General features: G+C 36.7%; 1 protein-coding gene across 1 annotated transcript in view; it reads left to right on the top strand.

Moving 5' to 3' along the window:
- Window positions 1-22,859, top strand: part of LOC103807569 (protein TSSC1-like) — a gene marked incomplete at both ends in the record, with an annotated part of 38,385 nt that extends 15,526 nt beyond the window's left edge. The window contains 2 exons of the mRNA XM_009080304.1: window positions 9,823-9,979; window positions 22,760-22,859. Of these exons, the coding sequence (XP_009078552.1) occupies window positions 9,823-9,979; window positions 22,760-22,859 (257 nt within the window). The remainder of the gene's footprint in view (window positions 1-9,822; window positions 9,980-22,759) is intronic.
- Window positions 22,860-25,283: the final 2,424 nt, after the last annotated feature.

Genomic DNA, 25,283 nt, shown 5'->3' with positions numbered 1-25,283 from the left:
GAGTGCTTTAAATGCAAAAAAGCAGATAAAATGCTTTTGAATTAGAACTGTCACTGGGAGATAATCTCTTGATTTATCAGGCTGCTCTGTCCTTCAGTGTTGCATTTCATTCTCCTCCCCCCCTTTTTTTTTTGTTGTTTTGTTGTTGTTTTTAGCTCAGAACAAAAGAAATAGTTTTATGTCTCTAATTCCAAGTGGTTTTTAAATTCAGCTTTCAGCTATTGAACTGGTGTTATAAACTTTGCGAGGTTCATGTTGGACTGTTTATCTGGCCTGTTGATATCCCTCAAGGCTCCCTGAGGTCGTTAATGAAGATGCCAAACAGTACTGGCCCTACTGTCAGCCCCTGGGATACACCAGTAGTGATTGGCTTCCAGATGAATTTCATGCCACTGAACACAACTCTTTGAGAATGGCAGTTCAACCACTTTTCAACCCAACACATTGTCCTTCTGTACTTTGGCTTGTCTGTGGGGATGTTACGGGAGACTGTACCAAAGCTTGGTGAAGATAAACGACATCAACTGCTCTTCCCCATGTTTACCAAGCCTGTATTTTTAGTTCTATTTTCACTGCAGAATGCAATCTTACTCATCAGGCTTGATGTCCCCTTCATAAATCTGTACTGAGTATTTCCAGTCACCTTATGTTTGGAAATGTTTTCCAGGTTCACTTAATCTGTTGCCTTCCTGGGGACTGAGGGGAGGCTGATTAGTGTATAGAACCTCATTCTTGCCCATTTTATAGTATTCAGGACCCTCTCACCATGATTTTTCAATGATAATTGTAAGTGGCCTCATAAATACATTGGCCATTCCTCAGGTCATGTGGATGCATTACTGGTGTCCCATTTGTTTAAATATTCCCTAACTTGGTGCTCCTCTATGAAGAGTGAATTGTTACTGTACAAGTGAATTGTTTACTTATCATTCCCACTGGTCTCGAAGGCCTGCGATCTCTGAATCCTGAGGATAGCAAAGACCTTGCCACTAGACACTGAGGTTATTAAAGTCCTGCATGAGGGCTGAGATCTGTGAATATGAAGCTCCTTCTTGTTGTCCAAAGGTTGTGTTAACTTTTGCTTCATCATTCCTCTAGCAGACACCAACTGCATATTGCCACATTGGTCTATCTTCTAATCCTGAAACATAATGTCTGAGCTGGCCCTCATCCCACCACAGAGCTCCATACATTCTAGTTGCTGATGTTCATAAAGGGTTATTCTCCCTTCTGACCTTCCTGATCTGACCTTCCTGAAGATCCATGCCTCTAATCCCAGTGAGATTATACAGCCCAGTAAGAGTCTGCATTTGAAGTAAACATAAGGTGTACTTGGTCAGTACTACCAAAGGAATTGTATCCCATCTCTTAGCTGAAGATTGGACAAGGTATTTTGGGGTATGTTTTTATTTGGTTATATTTTCATGTACTTTCTTCTTAGATTATAAGATTTTTTTAGGGAAGAGCTATATATCTTTCTTCACTTGAGTTCAAGAAAAGAAACTTATAGTGATGTTTGTCTCCCATGTGTACTTCTGAGCTGTAAACAAATGAGGAAAACTGCATAGTCATTAGCAGCCAACTAACAGCAACATGATGTATTGCTTGAATGCTTCTAGTTGAGAAAACTGCTGAATTGCATAGGGCAATATTCATTCTTTTTCTTTCTCTGGATTTTTTGGATGTACTAGCCGTTGATACCTTGAGATGTCAGGTAAGTGGAGTTCAACTAAAAGCAAAGCCAAACATGAGTAACTTATTTTTCTTGTATTAGTAAAAACAGCTTTCTTATTGTAGCATTTATAACTGACTTAATGAACAGAAAATCAAATGTATCTCAAGATAGTGTATATAGCTTATAGAATAGTTGCTTATTTTCTTTCATTAATTACTTTTGCTTGACGTGTGAGCACTTCTGGAAATTAGCTACCCAAATTGGCCAGTCAATGTGAAGATATAAGCAGATTATGAAGTTTGGTATCACAAGTTATTGCTGGAAGAAAATTCGTATGTTGACAGTGGCCCCACATCTGGGTTTCTGCTGAGGGAAGGTACCAAATTTAGACTGTGAAAGGCTGGTATAAGGAGTAGTAAACTCACTTTTTCAAATGAAGATAGTGGTTAGAGCTTGGTCCATTAAGCTTGAGGCAGCCACATAAACTGCTCTTGTTGGATGTAGTGGCATTTGTCCTGCTTTATGTAGATTTCTATGAACTGTCATTATATTTGTCTTTGGAACTCTGTGGAGTACAATGTAAATGCTAAAGGTTATTTAGATAAATCCCTGAACATTCAACTGTCTAGTAAGGTGTCCGATTCAATGTGGGGATAAGTGGTCTGCAGTTCCCATTAAGGTGTTTTAATACCTTACGAAACATCAAGTGAGAAACCTTTGGAGCATTGGTGTCATCTCACCTGACTTGACTGACAACTGCCATTGCTTTGTTAGTGATGAAAGTGAGTTGTCTCCATGAGACTCTTTGTTGCGTGTGTAAAAGTATCAATGTGGATGATGCTGTTCAACTTCTCGCCCCAGTGATGATGGAAGCCAGTATGTAAATATGGTTCATTAACTTTTATTGGTGTACTGTGCAGCTCTCCTCAGCACAGAGTTAAATCTCACAAATGATTTTTATATGGCCAGCCAATACCTTGCTGCTTGTATGACTCCTACTGTTGTGATTGTGGTTTGTGGGTGATAACAATACCAGAAAGATCATTGCAAACGAGCAAAAGCACGTAGTGCTGGTTCTTACTCTTTTTTACTCTGTTAAAATACCTAGAGAGACATATCTGAAGTATCAAACAAGCCATAAGTCATTGTTGAGACATATGAGAACTGGTCATGTGAAGTCTCAGAAAGTAAGCCGGCCTGTTTGTGCTGTGGATTGGCTTTGCAGTGTTGTAGCCAAATTCTGCCTGAAGAGCAGAGTTCGTAGAGCAATGGCTGCAATTCTTTGCTTGGGCTGTCCCCATATGACAGAGCTCCAGATGTGCAGTCAGTAAGTTTTGAACTTCCTCAGAAAGATATATGTCTGCAGAGTATATCTGCAAAAACGGCCTGTGCTGGAACACACTTCTATTAGGATAAAGAGTGAGCTGCTGCTTTTCCATGTTTATATTGTTTTAAAATCAGACATTGTCTTTTGGTAGTTAAAAGTGCATTTAAATAATGGAAAGAAAAGTTTAACTGCCTATAGCTCTTTATTTCTATGTATATTTTACCCCATATATTTCAGAAAGACATAAAATGCAAGACTACACAGGCTTTTAGGACAAAAGATGAAATTATTAACCCAGAGAAAGAATGATGTGTTGTTTCCTCCTCCTTTGCCTGTGAAAGACACGTTGTCGAATAGATAGAATACAGTCTATCTTTTTACAAATTGACTAAAAAGGCTATAAGGTTATTCATTTTCTTAAAATATGCGTAACTGAGTAATTTGAGGTTTATGTCTTCATTTTATTAAACTAGAAGAAGGATGTTTACATTGATTTATAAGGAGTGGTTACTGTTTGTCAATGGAAAGAAGGAGGGTTCTGAACAGTAGCTGCTTGTTCCTGTCATACCGAGAGCATTAATGGGCACCAGCTGGGCTGTAGCTATAGCAGCTTCACCACTTCAGCCTTGCACAGCACGAGCTGCTGTGGCAATGCTGCAGAAGGGCCTCCTGTGCAGATTTAGGAAGTATACACTTCAGTTGTTGTTCCCTGGGCAACAGAATAACTGCAGCCAGCTGGCTTTGCACCACCTGAGCTGATCAAAGAGCAAACCCTGTCAGGCACTGATACTTCAGCTCCTCCAGCTTCAGCCTGACTGTCTGCAGGCAATGATGTAGGAAGCATTGTCATTCAGGTTTCAAGGTTAAACACTGGGGAATGAAATAGAATGACAGCAGAAAGTAAAATGAAAACATTGGTCCTGTAGATACTACAATCAGATGTGTATAGCTATTGATGGCAGAGAATTAATTGTGCAATACCAAATTACTAGTGTAGATATAAAATGTCTTTTGGAATTATTCAAAAAGAGAATGGGAGGCAAGCAATAATTAGCTTGAATTTTGGGAGAAGGAAAAACAATCAAGGATGATTTATCATGTGTTTAAGAAAGACCATAAAGAATGATTGAATGAAAAGATTAAAGTGCTTTGTTAAATGTTATAATTATGGAGGACTGAGCAGAACTGTATCTGCTGTAATCTTCTGACAGGTCAGGACTGCAGCAGCATAGTGGGTTTTATTCAGGATGTTGTGCCAGAAGAGTGAAACATGGACTATTGAAGAGTAGTGAACTATAACATTGGCTGATGTGGACCTGTATGATTGAGCTCAAGATCCACTTGAGTATGTTGGATGGGAGTGGGGGGGTAGGAGGGGCAGGTGGCAGTGTTTCTTTTATGTCTGCATAACTCTGTTCTTAAGCATCTCCCTTTATATTAGGATAGCACCTAATTAATTCTTGCTTGAGAGGGAGGTTGCCTTCTTAAAATACTGTTTTAAACTTTGCTATCAAATAATAAAGATTGGTATTATTTTAATGGCTCTTAAATTAAGTTTGTCCTTTTTTTTTTTTTCTGATGTCTCCATTTACTGCCTGCAAGTAGCTTCACTTTTGGAGAAGTGATTGGTGAGTGAACTGTTGGCAGGCAGAATGTGGATAAGCAATAGTATTTACTGACTTTTAGCAAGTTCTGGGTGTACATCAATCCTCCCCCGAAAGAGGAAGCGAAATGGACCTGATGTGTTTCTGCGTGTACTCAGACCTCTTGTTTGCTGAAACTGCAGGATATTGATTAGCATCCACGCTTCTGTTGAGGTTTGGTTTTTATATTCCACATATGATTTTTGGAGGTTTTCTATATCATACTTGTTTTAGTAATATTTGATGACAAAAGTGTCTCCAAAATAGTTTCTGGTGGATTTTTTTGCCCTTTGTTTTGTTTTTGAGGTTTGTTTGTTTGGGTTTTTTGTTGTTGAAACTTCAATCACTAAGCTTTTAAGTAGAGTAGTTTCTTTCTCCAGCTGCGGAGGGAGAATTTCAGTGAAGAGATTCAGAGTGAGGAAATAATGATATTATTGTGTTGTTTTCAATTAGAAAATCATGGGCCCAACATAAGTATGACATTTTGTTCTTAAAATGAAACCAAATAGAGGTCTAAGTGAGGACACTTTCTGCGGTGACAAAACAGACTGTGTCTTTTCTTGTTCATCTGTTCTGGTTTGCTACATCCGTTGTCCAGATACCAATTGATTTCTTAGTATGTTTACTAAGTTTGCATGTCAAAGTTGTTATTTATTAAAGAGAATGCAGTGTATCTTTTAAGAAGTCTGTATAAACAGATTTTTATGACACCTGATGTTCAATTGCATCCTTTGTAGTTTTGCAGTCTGCGACATTTTCTGAAGGCATCTTCATAATAATCCTGAACTACTTAAAATTTTAGGTTCTTCTTTCTAAATGTGGAGGTGTGACAGAGTTCACTTCTTTCATTATGTAAGTCTTCAAATGTAGGAATTGCTGATGTAAAATTTAAGGGTTGTGTGAAGTGCGTAGACCAGACCATCCTTGCTAGCTTAAAAAGCTGCAAATTCATAAGAAGTTGTAATTTTCCACAATAGCAGAAATGACTTTCAGTGTCTTGAACAAACGTATTGCATCAGGAATCAGCAGTCTGTGTTCTTATATCCATATTTTTTTCCTTTTGCATCTAGTTTCAAAATGATTGTGTAGTTGTTAAGGAATGTCTTCTGGCTACTGCATTCCAGCAGCAGCAAGTACAGTGAATTGATATGTTGTGTGCAATGTAACTCTATAAAGGAGTAACAAGTATTTGTAGTTAATGTTACATACGTGTTTCTTTTTGAACTTTCATTAATAACTTCCTGTTAGGTTTACCTTTCAGGCAGATATGTTTTTCCCAGGCTTATTTCTTTCTCAGAAGTGATACTTTAAATTGGAGCAATTCTCCAAAGGGAACAGTGTTTGGAGAAAGATAAACGGAATGCTCCACCTGTCTACAGCTTTTTCTGTGTCAGAACCAGCTGGTAGTAGAAAGCTGAAAATTATCATGGAAGTGCCCCTCATTGTGAAGTCCTTTTGAGTGCTGCAGTGAAAATTGGTATTGATTTGACCAAGTTGTGACCCTTTGCAAATTGTACACTCTGCATGCAGAGGGTTTTCTCACTTGCTCCATCTGTAAAGTAGGCATCTAAAGACAGCCTTGTGCTCTGTAGTCATGATGATCTCTTATGCATTGGCTGAACTCACCAAAGTTTGCTTCCTAGAGTTGGTTACTGTACTCTTCTTGCTACCAGCATCGTGTGTAGTTGCTTCTTGTAGTTGCAACATGTAGTTGCTGTCAAAGCGTAGGATTACTTGTTTATTCCTTAAATTCTGTTTTGCTTCTCTGTAAGCCCGAATCATTTCAACAGAACCAGGTAGATGAAACTGTGTACAGTCACTCTAGCAGATGGCATGCTTGCCCAGGAGATAGTATTGATGGACTTAGGGAAATGTTGTAGTGCTTGCTTAGTTGTTTTAGGCTTTTCAACCTCAAAATCCAATTGTGCAAAAAACTAAACCTTTTTAAAAAGGTCAGTCCTAGGAATGCAGCATAAGAATTTCCGGTTTTAAGAAGTTAAAATGACATTTCAAGACTGTCCTAAGATTGTGGAGCTGTGTTGAAAGGAGAGATGGCTTGAGAATGTGTTTCCCCCCACCTGCCCCCACCTAAAACCTTTGTTGCATAAAAGTAAAATACTTAACATTTCTATCTTTTTATAGAACATAAATTTGATGTTGCACTTCGGTCTTTGTTTTTCAGTCTTCACTAACTGATTGGCATAAGTGCAAGTAATTTATTGCTCGTTAAGGATAAGTATTCATTATATTATGTAGTGTGTTGCCTAAGACAAGACAGGCAGAGCTGCAGTACTGCAGGGCTTGATACAGGCGTTTTTACTGCAGGGATTTGTTTCCTTTTCCTTTCCATTATTTAAAATAAAGTTACATTTGACCATTGTATGTGTGCAGGTTCTTTGCTTTATGGATGTGTATATGACATGTTCCCACTGCTTCCTGAACAGATGCAGGGCTAAGAAATGTTAATGCACTCACTCCGTGTTTTACAAACTACAGCATTGTTTGATGTAATGTTGAGAGCACCTGACCATCCTCTACTATCAGGAAAAGTTGAAACTGCAAGAATATGAACTGTTGTAATTTGTCAGAAAGAATATGGAGTAGGAGGTGATCATGCCAGGTTTGTAGGTCCTTCACAGTTATCAGAATTATAAGAAAAAATGTGGAATAACACAGCTTATTTTTGTAAATGAAATTACAAGTCTGAACTGAACCTGAACATGGATAATGCAACATCGGTGTCAGATATTGCTGTAAATGTCTCACATGAGAGTGGAAAGGGCCTCTTTGGTTTCTGTTTTCAGACACCTGGTGTGTAAGGCATCCATCATAATCTCATTATACTTAGATATATTCTAGTAGGAGTAATTTAAAATTATATCAAGAGGGAACAATGCTTAAAATCAGGCTCAATCCTTTTCAAAATCTGGCTGAATAAAAATTTCTATTCATTAGCTTGCTTATTAAAAAAAGTAGGCTTTAGAAGTGATAGTTAATTCAGTTGATTTTGTAGTTATGTCATACATTGTACTGTAAGTTTCAAACATCTATTTCTGGACACAGATTACTAGAACCTTGTAGGTTAAATTTCAACTAAAAAGAAGAAAAGGTAGATGGAAGGTAATATTTATTCAGTGGTTCTTGGAGAAGATAAGGATCTATCAGTGTATTCAGAAGTGTTGTCTAGGCTACTTTTTTCTAAAATCTTGGTTTCCTGAATATTAAGTTTCTTCATGACATTTTAAGGCTGTCTTAAGACTTGTTGTGCTGTGCTGAAAGGAAGGATGGCTTGAAGAACATGCAGTTTGTTTTCCATGATTTGCTTTTGTGGTGGAAAAGCTAATGCATTACATGTGTAGTACCTTTCAATACTTATAATTTACCAGAAACTTCTCTGCAGTGTTCATTAATTTACTGTCACATACTGAGGTGAAACATTTGATAATTTTCACCTTCTTTAACTCTATTGCACTTTGAGTTTAGGTTATTTATTATTTGCATGATGTACACAGCATAGATTTGCTCTTTGCAAAGGAAAGGTAGCCATCTGCTGCTGCTTCCTCCTCTTCTTCAGTGGCACATGGATTTAGAGTAACTATTTGCCTGAAATGATTTTGAAATAGTTATCATGCCCTACAAGTAGTAAAAGTTCCGTTAACGGTTAATAAATAAAGAATTGTCCATCATCTTTAGATGTGTGGTCTCCTGATACTATATTCAGCTTGTATATCCAATTTACTGTAGAACAGTTGTGTGTCTATATGTATTTTATATTTGGCATGATTTGTCAAATACCCACTGCTTGTGTGTTGTGAATTCATATAAATTCTTCCTCCTATCCCTGTTTTCTTCTCGCAGAAATGGCCTTTTAGTCCTACAGGTTTGACCTAACTACCTTTTTTTTAATTTATTTTTTATTTCATATGGCTGCTTTTTAAACATGTCTGCATTCTTGCATTTTGGACTTAGTTAATATGTATCGATTGCTTTTTATCCTATTCTGTGTTGTTTGGTGCCTTTTTTCTATATAGAATATCCAGATTGGTGGCCTTTATTAATAGACACTTCACCCCCCACCCCGTTAGTGCTATTTTAGCCCTATTAGCTTCCATCAGTCACCTTTCTTCCTCTTGCAAACACTCTCATTACAATTGTTCCTGTTTTCCTTTCCACTGATGGAAGTTGGTTGCGTTTCCTCATGGCTCTGTAATCAGACGCTCTTGACTAAAATCAGCTAAAACATACTTGGAGATAGAATTGTGAGAAAGAGGCATGCAAAATGACCTCAGAGCAGAAAACATGCCATTCATTGCTGCTTATCCTCTGGACTTCTCGTTTGACATCCTTCAGCAGGCAGGCGCTCCCCCTGCTTTTGCTTAGCGTAGCTGTGGCTGGTTTCTTTGTTGCTGCTGTAGTGGATCATACTGACGTATTCGTCTTCGGTGAACCCTGGACCAACAGCTGGAACAGCATGAACATAAGCAGTGCTGCTCTGGTCTCCTCCCATTCTGCACTGCTACACATCACTGTGTTGGGTGATGGGCAACGCCGTATGTGCTTAGACCATATGGTATTTTCTCGTCAATCTACAGTTGCCTTGTTCTTCATACATTATAATATTTTGCTATATGTGTGTTAAGTTCAGTTTGTCTTTTGGAAGCTGTTTTTATTTGCTAGAATTAGAGGCATGTACTTCCATGGAAAAGCTAATTTTGCAATAAACAGTTACTGGTAGTAAAGGATATGAGGTAATGCTCTAGATTCAACTGAAGATGGTCCTTAAAAGAAAAAAATGTTTTTACGTGGTGTCTACATCCATACTGTTAAGGAAGTAAGCAATATAACTTGTGGATCATTTTCATAAGCATCAGTATGGGGAATGAAGCTTGGAAAACTTGCCTCCCAAAGAGTTTTCATGAGCACTTAATTTTGCCTTTAAACAGGGAGAAGCACATTAAACGTGTGCTAATTATGAGTTTTGCAGCAACTTGACTGCTAACTTGAGGTCTGTGTCTGCAGCCATGTTCTGCATTCTTTGAATTCATCTTGGTATAATATTTTTAAATATTTCAAACAGCAGATGTGCATTGCTTATAGATTTGTGTAAATGTTGATGCACTGTATACAAAATACGTCTCCCATACAATGATCTGTTGACATTATTCTCTGTTGCTTAGCTTCAGACACTAAAGTCATGACATGTGCTGCTGTTTGGAGGATGCCGAAGGAATTGGAATCAGGCAGTCATGAATCCCCTGATGATTCATCAAGCAACACTCAAACCCTGGAGCTACTCTGTCACCTTGACAACACAGCCCATGGCAATATGGCCTGGTAGGATTCTGCATATTTTATACTCCTAGAAAAAGCCTAAAGGATAGACCCATGCTGTTAGTTTTGTGCAGATTTATATTGTAGAAGCTATGCTATGCACTTTAAAACTATTACATCTTTAAAATAAAAAAAGTACAAATTGGATTTTTAGTCCCAGATGTTTCATAGATTAAAAACATTTATTATAGTCCTGCAAACACATATGGAGTAACAGCCTGTGTACTGTTTTATTGTGTTTTTCCCCACCTGCCCCCATCTAAAACCTTTGTTGCACAAAGGTATAATACTTAGCATTTTATTCTTTTTATGGAATACAAATTTGATGTTGCACTTCAGTCTTTGTTTTTCAGTGTTCACTCAAGTGATTTGGCATAAGTGCAAGTAATTAATTGTTTGTTAAGGATAAGAATTCATTATATGATATGATGCTTGTGTAACTACTCTTTATCTGTTGCCTAAGACAAGGAGAGCTGCAGTACTGCAGAGGTTTGTTTCCCTTTCCTTTCTGTAATTTAAAAGAACGTTTAATTTGACTATTGTGTATATGCAAGTTCTTTGCTTTATGGGTGTGTATATGACATGTTCCCACTGCTTCCTGAACAGATGCAGGGCATACCATAATTTCTAAGCATTCATTTCTAGCCACAGGTTTCTAATTTGAGACTTGTAGTTTAAATTTCAACTAAAAAAGAAGATAAATAGAACGTAATATCTATTAGGATGTTCTTGGACAAAATAGGACATACCAGTGCATTCAGAAGTACTGTATAGGGTAATTTGGTCTAAAACATAGGCTTCCTGAATGTTATATTTTTTGTATTAGTATCTTAATTCTTTGCTGTACATTTTCATATGAACACTCGTCTTTATAACTCTTTGATAATTTTAATTCACTTTTTATTGTTGAAATGTTTTGGCAATTAATTATCCATAATCTGTTTCTGTCTGATGTTGGAATGCCAGAACTCTGTATGGTGACCTGGTCACCAAAGGAGGAGTAGGGGGCATATCTCTTACTTTCTATCAGGATGTGAATTTATGTGCATGCTGAAAATAATTTTTTCCCTTCTAATAACAGGTTGTAACAAGTTCATGTACAGTTTTCTGTTATCTGATTTTGTTCAGTACTTAGTTCTCACTAGTATCTGCTACCATTTAATGCCCATTATCTATGTACCTCTGTGTGTGTGTGTATATATATATATATATATATATGCATAAAGATTTGAAAATGTTACAGAGAGATAAAAAGCGCATACAAAATACTTGGCATTAGAACTCCTCACATCATCTCAGGCAAGCACAGTTGAGTTAGAGGATCTTGTTCTGGAGCAGGCTTTTCTATTCCTGCCGCAGTCATATTGGAAACAGCTCACGTAAATGAGTAAATTAGGGCTTTTGTGCTAAATGTGTGTCACTTAACAGGCCATGTCCCACTGAGTGGTGTGGTGGCTATGAATAACAACTTAAATGTTCTTTTCTATTACACTTTTTGGATATTTAGAAGAACATGAAACTAATATAGACACTTACAATACAATTGTTATTAGAATCAACCATAAATCAGAAAAGCAGTTTTCTTCAATGCGAAGTGTAAATAGTTTTCAAAGCCCAGCGTAAGACCAGCATTCTGGTGTACACAGTGCCTGAGATCAGTGGTGGTCTGCCATCATACATTCACAGTAAGAAGGGCAGTGCTTATTCTGGCTCTGTCATTTGCCTTGCCGTTAGAGCATACATACCCTTTGTTTTACTCTGAAAACACAGGCTGAATACTGAACCCAGAGGTTCAGTGTTTTCAGAGTAAAACAAAAAAGTAAAACAAAACCCCAGAGGTTCAGTGTGACCATGTGCACTTTAAGGAGTTTGTTTAATCTATAGGGCGCAGTAGAGCAGTGTACTGTGACTGCTAATGATTTGATACAGTCTTAATTTTTTGAAGGTAATTTTGAAAATTATTAGTCAGAATGCATAATTAAAGAAAAACCCCAAACAAACAAAACTCCCTGAGCTTTTATCATATCTCTATATGCTGGGCCCAGAAGAGTGGCAGAGTTGGCAGTGCAGTTTAGAGATGCAGGGTATAATGTTGGTCTCAGCCTTTGTGACACTGATTCTAGGAAGTAGCTCATGGGAAGGTATTTTGTGTGTCTCAGCATCCATAGCACAGATGCTTCATGATATTCATGGATCTGGTTGCAGATCATAAGTAATTGAGATTTGGCTGTAACTGAGAAGGGAAAAAAGCAAAAGTATCTTGAAAATGCAACTGATTATGTACTCTGGCATCTACCACCTGCCTCATGGCTTTATTTGCTTGTAGTGTTGTTTATGTTTTCCCTACTCTGCTTTATTTCTTAACATATTTTCTTTAAGGTTTATCTTCTTGCATTGTTTTTCTCTTATATTAAGAAAGCCTGATAGTTGAAAAACTACCTCACAGATTTTTCTGTTTCATGCACTAGGAAATAAAAGGGGGATTTTTTCCAGGTCTGGTGTTTTAGGTATTGGTTTTCTTCAACTCTTTACTTGTTATTAAGAACTGCTTCTGTGTTTCTCTACCTTTATCTCATCTCCCTTAAGAAATACTGTGCTCAAATGTCTCTGAAATTTCTTAGTAAAAACCAGTGGGAACATATATAATACCAGTTCTCTTTTGTGAACTAAGACCAAAAGAGCATTTTCAATTGATTGTGGCTAAAATTCTAAACTTTGCTTGTGTGTGACTGAACATTGTGTCCCTCCTGCTCAGGATCTGTTGAAATAGTTGCTAGTCTTGACAAAACCTTTGGCAAAAATATGATCTCCGAGCCATTCCAGGCAAGTGAAAAAGAAATTCACTTTTCTACAGTTCCATTTTAGCTGGATTGCATGAGTGTTTAAATATTAAGCATAACTATTTTCAATTACTGAGATTCTGTTTACTACCTCTAAGCTTTGAATTTGAGACTCATCAGAATTTTTACTCAAACTCTTGTATGGCATAAAGAGAGCTCAGAAAACTAAGCAGATACTTAAATTAAGCAAACAAATAGACCTGTTGATTGCTCTGTTTGGTTCAAGCCTAAGATGTTTTTTTGTCTTCTGCCTGCTGTTCCTCACATGAGCCAAAGTGCAAAGATTTCAAGTGCAAAGCTCCTCAATGAATTACTTTCAGAGTGAAAAACCCCAGATACACATTGAAGTGTGTGTGTGTTTGAAAAAAATGGCCTTTTCAGTACATTCAGTCTGTAGAACTGGGACCTGGGAGTTTGGATAGACAGAAAGCTTGAACATGAGCCATCAATGTGGAGGAGGCTCAGGGGAGATTTTATCGCCTTCTACAACTCCCTGACAGGAGGTTGGAGTCAGGTGGGGATTGGTCTCTTCTTGCAGGCAACTAGCAATAGGACAAAAGGGCAGAGGTCAGGTCTCTTCCAACCTGGTTGATTCTATGATTCTGTGATTTATTCATGCAGTGTTAAACACACATAACCATAGGTATGTTGCTCTATGCAGTGTTTTAAAATTCATTTAAAGAAACTTGCCATTGGGTATCTTAGCTTGGTCTGCTTCTTGCATGGTCTGCATAGGAGAAGCCAAGGAAACAGAGCAGCAGTTAATGAGATCTTGATTACTCCTCTGGTTGATTCTATGATTCTGTGATTTATTCATGCAGTGTTAAACACACATAACCATAGGTATGTTGCTCTATGCAGTGTTTTAAAATTCATTTAAAGAAACTTGCCATTGGGTATCTTAGCTTGGTCTGCTTCTTGCATGGTCTGCATAGGAGAAGCCAAGGAAACAGAGCAGCAGTTAATGAGATCTTGATTACTCCTCTGAGTGCAGCTTGGAGGAATGCCTAGAACTGTGTCTGTTAAAACCCTGAAGACTTGTATTTTAGCAGTAACCTACTGTTCTACTTCTTCCTCAGTTTTGCTGCAGACTTTTTTGGTAGTAGACTTAACACAATAGTCCTTGGAGGAGGAGGATACTACAGGCTATGTGAGAAAGTGTAATCTGTGAGATCTGGAATTTGGAACACAGCAGGGAGTTTCTCCTCTTGCATCTGCTGGAAGCAGGCTTGCCTATATCTGCTTAACATCCTACTTTTTACTTCCCAAATGTGAAGGGTATAAAATAAGATAGAGTCTGCTGAGTAGCAAAGAATGTACTTGAAAAGGGAGGGGAATAAGTGAACTAAGTTGGATGGTGGTCCATGGAGTAAATTTGGAATAAAATAAAAGGAAAATGAATAAGGGGAGAGTGTAATGAGGTACAACTGTAAAGGGAAAATGAATGGAAATAGAGACATGCTTATTTGTGGTAAGCCTGAAAGGTAAGGAATGAAGAATTTGCATTTTATTTAGAAAACAGTAGTCAGCTACTAAAGATTTCGAAAGGGATGACTAGGTAGGAATAATGATAGATTACTTCATTAAGCTTCTCTAATAGATGACATTTACATTATTTTTAGTGTATCCCACTCAATCAATCCTAAATATGAATGTGCAAATATTACCACATCTAAGAGAAATTAGAAGACAAATTATAATTTTTCCAAGAGTCACAGATGTTTTAAGAACTCCAGGATGTTTATCCTAAAATACTAAACTAAAACTTTGAATTCACAGAGGAGAAAGTTACTATTCCCACAGACTTTAAGTACTTAGATTTTATTTGGCATTTCATTGAAAGTCTCCAAAGAGAGTACTGAGAAGTACCACCTCTTCCTTGTCTATATGATTGCCCAGTACAACGTAACATCATTAAGGCTGGCTTTCTACAAAAGTACAAGTTTGCTCTAACAGTCCTTTCAACTTGAATAGCAGTTTACTTCATTTAAGATACATAAGATACTTTACATTGCGTTTTTTTGCTTCAGTTGCATCATATTTATTGCAGTAATGCCCACAGTCACCTGGTGAAAGTTAAGCACATTTGTAATTGATGCCCTGAAGACTCTGTTAGGCGTCACGATATATATGTTAAAATTCTAGCTTAGTGTTTCATAAAAAAAGTCCAAAACAATTTAATGGTCTATATCTAATGAATATAAATCTGAAAGTGACACTACTTTTACAAGGATCATATGGTCTCGAATATATGGTGTAGAGACTGTTATATATGTTCTATAGCAAAGACATGTAATAAATACAATCATAAGATTTTGTGGTATGAGAACCTTATCTTATTTTAATAGTTCATACATCCCAGTACCAGAAATAGAATTGTGAGGATGGAGATTCCTCTGATGTTTGTGTAGAGGTTTCTTTGAGAATGTCAGGAGTGCCAATTGCATGTGCGGGTGTATAGTCTGAACTCTGGGGGTTTTCAGGGCTTTTTTTGTATCAGCTACCCAGCAAATACTAGTTGTGTCTTCACATAATGCACAAAGCTTCAGAGCTTCCTTAAATGCTGACAATTAAGAATAATTCTTCCACACTTGGCTCATTCCACACATTTATATTCTCCATCAGCCACCTCTGATGTTACAACAATGAAGTATAGAGAAAGGTTTATTTTTTTGGACAAACTATATGACAAGTGTTTTCACTGGGCATGTATCTTACAGTCGCTTATCAGTACTTTCACTCTCCCACTTAGATTCTGATCCTTTCTAAAATGGTAAAAACTTAAACTGTATCTTATGTTCTACTTCTCTTCCCACTTTCTTCTTAATTCTGCATGATCCTGAATTCTTCACAGGATTTTGCTCTCTTGAATCTCTGATAATTCTTTTTTTGTAAATAAATCCATGTATTATATATAAATCCAAATGTTCAACCATTAGTTGTCTTCCTCACATTTTCTCTCCCATTTTCCCCTTTTATCTTCCTCTAAAATGTGTCTGGAACCAGAAGAGTAGTTTATAATGCTCATTCTCTCTTTTTCATTCCCTTGAATGTTTTTGGTCATTTTGAGTGGTTAGTATTGTGCAAGTTTAAAACTTTAAGCTGTTCAATGTAATCGCATTTGCTAGGGAATAAATGTGATTCAGTAATTGGATACTGAAATAATAAAACATTGTGTTATGTGCTAAGTTTATTATGTTAATTTTTGATCAGAATTTATTTGACTCTGGTCTTGTAAAGACAAGAAAAACTTAATGAAAGTAAAATCTGACATAGAAACATGCTAAAGGGAAAAACATACTGTTTCATTTATGTGAACTATATGTATTAACATATTGTACAGGTAACTTAGGATCACTTTAACTTCAATAGATTTCATATGCTTAAAACAAAAATTAGTTTTGATGAAGTCTTTGCAGTTATTTGTATTTAGTTTGGATTCATAAATTAAAATACAGAAAACAGTACAAAAATCGTGTTACTCTACAAGTAAAAAGTAATGGGTTTGGAGAATACTATTTCACTTCTCCTTCCCAACTTGAATGTAGTTTTTTACTTCTGTTCTTACCGTACTGTTGTATTCCCTAGTTTTACTGCCAAATTAGTTGAGATTTTTCCCAACTGCAAGAAAATTGAGCTATTTTTGAGAAGGTGTTTTTCCTATTTATAATGTCACTTTAGCTATTCTTAGCACTAAAAAAGTGAGGGTTAAAGTCTGCCTCAACAGATTTTGCCAGTTAAGTAGATATTGGATGGTCTTATTTTCAGTTCTTACTGAATTCCTTAGTATGTTAGTGGGAAATGTTAAAAAATGGTGTTGCAGAAGTGTGGAAAAAATTCGTTATGTAAATGTTCATGAGGAACTAGCTTTGAACAGGTGCCCCTGTTTCCTTGTTACCAGACTCTAGTTTGCTCTCCAAAATCCTGTTAAGCATTTATTATTTTGGATATTTATTCCTCAGTGTAGCATTCTTTCCTAGCACAATATTCTGGGATTATTTTAGATGTAGCAATATTGCTGACACTTGCTATTATGGTAGTTAAAAATTCAGGGCTTAGAAATATCTTTTGGATGTCTTTTGGATCAAAAAATTGATCCTTGTACAATTGGGAGTAAGTGCATCTTTGGTAAAACGTATGTGAGACCTGAAGGGATGCTCTGCAGCCTCATCCATCCCAGTGTTCCATCTCAGGCAGTGGCCATGGAGTGGTTAGTTAGTGAGACCACACCAGCTAGGGTCCAAGCCACTTCTTGCAGTCTTTTCACCTCAGATTTCCCCAATATTCACAGTTGCTGGATTAGAGGTATTAGAGGGTACGTCTGTGCCAGGTCTATATAAACCTTTGTCATTCTTGGGTTTGCTGTTCTGAACAGTAGTAGTGATGGTTTTCCTCATCTATCAATGCTGATCCTCGGCAGTCATCATTTCTTCTTAGGCACATATTTTAGATCACTGGAGAAACATACTTAGAGCAATAATCTACTTTGTTAGGTTTTATTCTCTCTGACCAACCATGCGCTTTGTTACAAGCAGCAATAAATTAGTAAGGATATGCTATATCCATTTTGCTGTCTTCCGAAAAATCCCATATGAAAATACTCAAATTGTCCCTCTCAAGAGCAGATACATGTTTTCTCTAAAATGAGTCTGCAGAGATTGGTTTTGCCCACTCCAGCTGTTTCACAAATGACTTTGTTTCAGCCCTTAATCTTTGCATTAGTACATGGGAAAACTATTGGCATCCTGTGGCCTCCAGAGGCTGGCCAGGACTTTTACCTGACAGCTCCCTGTGTGCTTTCCTGCCAGACATTCATACTACTAAAAAGTTGCTCCTAGGTTGACTGCCTTACTGATCTTTGACAGATAAGCCTCTTAAGTTTCTTTCCTGACATGTCACATATCCATAATATTCACTTTGGGGGTTTTTAAGCCATGTTCAAGCAACAGAATGGAAATGATCTCTGTGGCAGCAGCTGCTCCATGAGCAGTGTGTTGTAGAATGGTAGAGGTTCTGTGACTTCTGTCCATCTACTTTGGAAATGAATCCTAGCTGTACATAGTTTTCCCATGTCTCTCCAATTTCATTGAAGAAACTCATATATGTGCTGGGTGTTCTTTCCTTCTGCCTCTGCTGTTCATTGTAAATAGCAGTTAACTCTGGGTTACAGTGATCAGTCATTAGTGTCTGCTTAGGTGAAATGTGTTATGTGTTGCTTTGAAGCTATTTTCCTGTTAGTGTTAAGAGACAAGATGGAAGCAACATCTTTAAACTGTAGGCACTTTTTGAAACAGTTCTTCCTTGGCTGTTTGGCTGCATTTCTTGTCCAAAGCATGTTGTCATTGATTCTTTTTCATATTAATAAATAGGTTTCAGCTCCTCAGTGAGTTGCTCCTAAAACTGTTAAATAGATTTATTTATATAATAGTATCTGCAAATCCTCCAATCAGATACACAGCTTTATGCTTAATAAAGTGCTTTTCCTGGCACAGGATATAGAGTTCAACAGGTACCATAAACTGTACTGTCAAAACACTACATTCCTACAGTAATTTAACTGCATATACTCTAGACATTTTATTATTGTAGACATGTCACCAAAAAACCCCCTGCAACTGTAATACATTCTGCTGTCTCAGCACACATACCTTACATGGACTTGTTCTGAAACACTTGCAATTATTTGGGCCCATAAAGCAAGAATCACAATTCTTTCTCACTAGAAACATGTTAAATTTAGCTGCAGTAGACAAGGAGATGCAGTGGAATAAACGCAAATATTGAGGATAACACTTTGTTATGCTGCATTCCACTTTATGATTTTTCAAAAAGAGTTTATGGTGTTGCCAACATTCTAATAAGATAATTTCAGGGAAAAAAAATAATTTTAGAGGTAAGTGATTTTTCTGTTTCACCTCCTTGTTGGGATTCTCTTGTATTCATTTGTAAAGCAGTTTTAGTTTTCTAAATATAAGAATAATTTAAGAGCCAAAATAAAGCCTAGCTGTATTTGGGGTTCTTGTCCAAAATAATCCTTAACTTCATTTCTCAGAAGCCTTTTAGCCAAAAAGTTCACCTTACCTTACAGATTTTTTAAGGAAGCTGTGGTTCTTGTTTTACTACATCATGAGAAGTTGGACACCAAAATCTCAATTGCTGAGAATTTTGAGCTAAAGCATAACTTACTTGTGCTTCCAGCAGCGTGGACTTCAATACACTGCAAAATAGCCAGAACTGATTTTGTTCAGAAATGTGGCCACTTTGTAGAGCACTTGAGTAGGGAATGAGAATTGCGTGTTCCATGTTGTCCTTGGTCTGATCTCCTTCCTCTTAGAAAAATGTCTCAATCACCTGGTAAGTGAGAGCACCTTTAGATTTGAATCATTGTAATACACAGAAGGCAGAATATTTGGGTTCATAACATATGAGTTTTCCTGATGGTCTACACTGAGGCTGCAGGATGGTCTGCTGAATTACAAAATGTTTGGATGTATTTTCCATTTTGCAGTGTATAAGTCTTCAGTCTAGCAAAATTTTTCCATTTATATAAATAAATGATTGTCACTTCTGTAAATTAGTTAAGCAATAGTTAATCCTTGCTTTGTCCAACACTTGTGGCTGACTGTAATTCATGTCTAGTAAGTGTTTGCATGTTGGTTTTTTCTTCTTTAATCAATAATGGAGAACTTTGAGTTGTTGATTTGTAAAAGCTCCGTACATTTATTAATGAAGGTATTAACTATCTTTTCAGCATAAACCACGAATAATAGAGTACTTTCATGTGTGCATTTGAGTGTATATTTTAAGTTCTTTTATTTCTTTCCTAGGGAAATGTTCTTTGTAGATTTTAATTTATTTTTTAACCAAAAGCTGCTAGCCTAGAGGCTTAATTGAAGCATCCTGAGTCAGATGATAACAAAATGGGGTGTAAGGCAACAAATATAATTGCTTGTCTGCTGTTTATAGATTATCTAAAGTGCAGCCCTGAAGTTGACACTCAGTTTCTGAGTGGCAGCTGTGAATTTGACAATTATCTTGTCCATTTCTGAAAACTGTAAGCATCAGCAACTGTTGGCACATTCAGGAAAATGGTTTTGCCTGGTTTATCCGTTTTCCTTTGCGGACATTATCACCACCTCTGCTGTGTTGAAAACTGTCCTAAATGAAAGCTTCAGTTATTCTAAAATTTGTAGCTTGCTTCAAGAGTTGGGGTTTTTTTCCCCTCACCAGTATTTCCCACCACCACGGTATTTCATGTTTAATGTTCAGTCGTGTCTACAGAATACAGCTGAACACGTTGCAAAGGCCGATTTGAGTAACCGTGGTTTAAGATTATAAAATCTTGAGTGATCACTTCAGCCACACCCATAAACCAATGAACTTTCATAAAAGAAAAATTAAATAGAAGCAAAATGGGCATCTCACAAGAATAGGGCAAATGTGGAGAGACCTTTTTGTTCCAAGGTATGTCCAAGGTATGCTGGGTTACAATTGGCTCTAATTAGCACACTGTATCTGCTGTAAAAATCCTTTGCCTTGAAGCGCAGTGACACTTAGATATGAAATCTCTTTCCACCTTTGAAAACATGGAAGAAGGTGGTTCCAGTATAGCTTTTAAAACTGAAAGTTTGGCCATCAGTGCAGGGAAGGTGCAGATTCATCAACAGGCATAAAAAATACTGATCTCTGGCTGGAAGAGCTCTTAAAGAGTTAATTGGTCAAACAAGATTTCATTGTCTATAATTAAAAGTATATCTCCATATGTCAACACTAAATGCCAGTTATATTTTCAGCAATATGTAAGTAAAATGTTGGATTTAAATAATCGTAATCAGAATCAACTTGAAGAATTCTTAATTACCTATTCAGCTGCATGATGATCCTGATGTCTTGTAACTTCACTTTGGAAAACTGAGTTGTGAAGGTTATCTGTGATCACATGCAGGTTATAGTGCATTCTTTTTTTATCCTTTTATGTGTTCATAACATGTTTTCATCTATTTGTGGGATCTCATTGATATATCTGCAGCAGAACTACATGAAATTCTGAAATACCCATGCTAGTGCCAGTGGTCGTTTCTCATTGTCATTGGTAAAATGATTGTTGAACATGTAGTTGAAACTGCATCTCATAATTTTTATTATCAACACTCATTTTCAATTGCTTGTAAATTTTTCCGAGTTGTACTGTACAACTTTTGAAAAGTGTTTATTGTTAAATAAGACTGGCAATACTAGAGACAAAACAGCCCAATTTAAAGCAAATCATAGAATCCTTCTAGTTCCATGTTCTTGTTAAAACACATTTAAAAACATGGTGGTAGCTTAATGCGCTAAATTGAGTGATTTTTGTCCTAATACAAGACAGCTCACTGCAGATTGACTTCTATAAGTAGGTAATTTCCATGGATTGACAGCATGATAAGGATGCAGGTCATGGTTCCAGCAGAAGATAGATGCAGAACTTAGTCCATTCTTCAATCTGCTCTGTTGCCTTAGGGGAAGGTTAAGTGGGTGAGGAGTGAGCCAACCACCCTTTTAGTTATACTTCTGGCTTTTTCATTTACTTTGTGCTAATTTTCTTTTTGGCATAGTTCTATTTGCTCTACATAGTGTGGCTTCTCTGCAACAGCTAACAGGTGCAGTCATCTGCCTGTGTATCTAATGCTTGTTTTACTGAAAGTGCAGAGTAAAAGGCAATGAAACCCTTCACAGAAGGAGCAAGAGGTATTTGAGAGGAAGGTATCAGCTGAGAATAACTGAGGTTGTGTTTTACATCCTGTGAAAAAATGACACTGTGTCACTTCTTCGTGTTACCTGCAGCTTCCTATTTTCTTTTCCCTGTGTTTTACACCATAAGATGAGATGGAGTTTCATCGCTTAGATCTGCAGCCAGCCAGGTTTAACCCACTGTCTTAGAAAGATAAGAGTAATGCAAAGTCTGGGGTAAAATAGAAGTGTGCATAGTGTGCAGCAGAGTTAGGCAGGTAGCTAGTGGCTGCCTAATGTTGGGCTCACTTGCCCAAGGCTGCATCTATTCATGCAGCCTTCTTTCAATTATTCCATCCAGTAAGTGAATCAATTCATGTAAAAAGGGAAACTTAGAAAACTTATGTCCAGTGATGGGCATTTGGTAACTTCAAGGGCTGGTACTTCATATATGCACTGAAGATGAGATCACCATATCGAATGCTTTTAAATAGCTTAAGTTTTTGTCTTAGAGATGGGAAGAAGTTTCTCCATGAAGCTATTGTTACTAAAGTGATCTCTACCTTCAGCTATATTGTTATTTTAAAATGATTGGAGGTTGCACAACTTGCTTATAAAGGTGTTGGGTATGGAAGCCTATTGTCATTAAATGACAAGCATTATTCTTTTAATCTCAATGTTAACTCAGGTGAATTTATTAGGAATTAGTGCGTATGCTTAGCTATGCCCATACTGACTGGCTTGAACATGCTGCTTCTCATAGGCAGAACTAGAGAGGAGGACCTAGTTCTTGAATTTCTTCACATATAGCTCAAAGTGATCACAGGTTAAAAGCATATGTTGATTAAGTCACGATGACAGCTGCTGAACTGGAAGAGGTTTGCATCAAAGCTTTTTTTTCTGATTTTTTTGTAGCGCCTTCAAAAAGGATGCATAACATTGCATGTGAAGAACTTTGAGGTTTCAAGCTAAAGCATTCACAAGTTAGTGGACGTCAAGGTCTCTGGTTGTTTTTCTGTGTATGTATGCAGAATGACTGCTACAAATTGCCAGTTAAGGGCAGATTTTGCATTTAAAATATGGGATGATTTCAGCTAAAGGAAAAGAGAAGGAATATGTTGTAATATATTTTGAAATAGATTAGCTATGTGGAATTAAAGAAACTTTGTAGTGCAAATTCTATCTGGTTTTAATGTTGGAATTGTTTTTTTGTTTTTCTGTTTCTGTTTTACAGTGTTATGTGGGAACCAATGGGAGATGGTAAAAAGATTATTTCGCTGGCTGATAATAACATATTATTATGGGATTTGCAGGAAAGTTCAGACAAAGCTGTGGTAAGAAATTTTCTTTTAACAAAACGTGATATACTTGAATATAGTGCAAACAACAATGTTCACTAGCCTAGAATTTGCTAATCTTTTAAACTACTTCAGAAATATCTTGTTGCTTTTAACATGGATGGGGAAAATGAATATTCTATCAGTGTTCTTGAATATGTGTGTTTAAGAGTAGTGTTTGTTATCTGTTCCTAGTGGTTAAATGTTTTTTTTGTTCTAGAGTTACCCTTACTTTCCTACTGGTTTTACAGAGGGTAATCTTAAACAAAGCAGTGCTAATTTGGTGATTGTATACAAGGAAAAAGCTGGGAATCAATAAAGCCAAAAGTTACTGAATTCAGATAATAGTATATTAGCTTATGTTGGTCGATAGCATTCAGGCCTCTGTTGAATTTACACCCCTTGTATGTATACGCATAATGTGAATTTCTCTGCTATACACTGTTTTGAATTCTCAATATTAGTCCAATTCAGTACTATACTGTCTATTCAGGTTATTTCAGTCATTGTTAAACCCTTCTTATTCAGGAACATATATAAAAAAGTGTAAGTGGCATAGATTTGTCTGATTATACCGTGTCATGGATTCTGTATAGAAAACTTTGAGTGTTTCTGTATAGAGTCATTTAGGTCAATGCCCGGCCTTAAAAATGGAAACTGAGTATGTCAAGGACATTATTATTCATTTGATCTGTTGTCACTTCTAGGTTTAACTCCACAGGTCAGGCTTAATTTTTTTTGTTGGATGCTGCAGAATCATTTTTTTCAACTTAGTCAAGAGGTTGTGTCCATAAACTGTTCTCTGTTGGTACCACCTGACTGTGTGCAAATAGATGGAGTCTTAAGTTGTTATTATTTTGCTAGATTTCACATAGTATCAATGTAATATAATATAGTTTAATCCTTTATGTTCATAATTAAGCCCTTTGGGTTCCTTTGCTAGATGGGAAAACATCAGTTGGTTTTTTTCACCTGCAACTTCAATCAGTGTTATGTTCCCTTCCAAGATATCTTCAAATTAGTGTTTGTTTTACTCAAATTGATGTTGCGAGTCTCTGACAGCTTGCCTCCAGGAGCTTGTCTATGGCATTGTAGCCACTGGATTTGCATTACACCTGCATTAGTCAGTATTTTTTTTTTCTAATGCCTGCATGATACACAAGCTTTTTTGGAATGCTGTCTGTAAACCTGTAGTCTGCTCTGGGAGTGGTACTGCTTCCATGCTATAGCTCTCCATGTCTCTTTAGAGTACTGGGACTCCTAGACGTTTTCTCTTTCTCCTACCTTTTCTCTTTGGTCAGCTTTATCTTCTCTTGATGAAATTCTTTTGACTGTTAATTAGTATTTTCACTGTTCTAACCACTTTCTCATAACTATCTCTAATTTCTTCCTAATCCTAACCTCTCTGAAATGTCACTGCCCATGGCAGGGGGTTGGAACTAGTCTTTAAGGTGCCCTCAAACCTAAACCATTCTATGATTCTATATGATTTTCTTTGGGACGCTGTCTAGTGTGTTGTCAGTCTCTCTGTGTGTTGGAATCTTGTAATGAATGCCAAATTCTTATTTTATTCCTAATTTTATTTTGCTTGGTATTTATTTACCAAAATTTTGTACGTTGTGTTCCTTATATTTCTTTTCTCAAAACTAACCTCTCACTTCATCACACAAATACTTGTGAATGTAACTATGATTTCCATTTATTCACTTTCCATTACTAGAATTAGAATCTGCATAATTTTGGAGAGGAGTAGACTCTTCACCAAGCTATGCAATTTCAGCATGATTTTGGAAATAGTATTTCTGTCCTCAAAGCAATATTCAACTTGCTGATCCTTTCAGTATTTCAAGTAGTGTTCCATATGTAGGAATTTTTTATTGTTACTTTTAAAATATGTCTGTACTGCATGAAATAGTGATGTCACAAAGGGACTCCAGAAGGCAAAGTAAGTGATAAAGGAACAAAGGGGATTTAACCTGTGACATTTGTTGTGTGCTTATATTTGATAAAATGTAACAAACAAAACTAAATGTGAAATTTTGCATCAAAAAACTGTTTCATCTTATGAAGCTAAAACTATGAAAGTATGTGAAACTACCAACCCTTAACTTAGATCTTCAGATAGAAACATTTTGAAATGTTTATTAAAAACTTTTGTTTGCAGAAGTTAGCAATGTCGTTTAGATTTTGTAGTCAGGCTTTCAGGAGACCTGATGTATTCTTTCAGCTGATTCTCTATATTTCCATCTAAAATAATTTAGTATCTCATGTGAGTGCACTGTAAGTGAGAATTATTTGTGATTAAAATTTTACCTGAAACCAGCTGTTTACCATTACCGGTCTTCTGGTCCGGCAGTTTTGAGTTGGTCTTAGACAATATTTGCTTCAACAGTGCCTCAGTGACTGCTTTTAAAGTGAGAC

The sequence above is a fragment of the Acanthisitta chloris genome, unplaced genomic scaffold (assembly GCF_000695815.1).
Source record: "Acanthisitta chloris isolate BGI_N310 unplaced genomic scaffold, ASM69581v1 scaffold8520, whole genome shotgun sequence".
Taxonomy (NCBI): Eukaryota; Metazoa; Chordata; class Aves; order Passeriformes; family Acanthisittidae; genus Acanthisitta; species Acanthisitta chloris.
The sequence above is the reverse complement of the archived record's forward strand: the minus strand, read 5'-3'. Positions and strand labels throughout refer to the sequence as shown.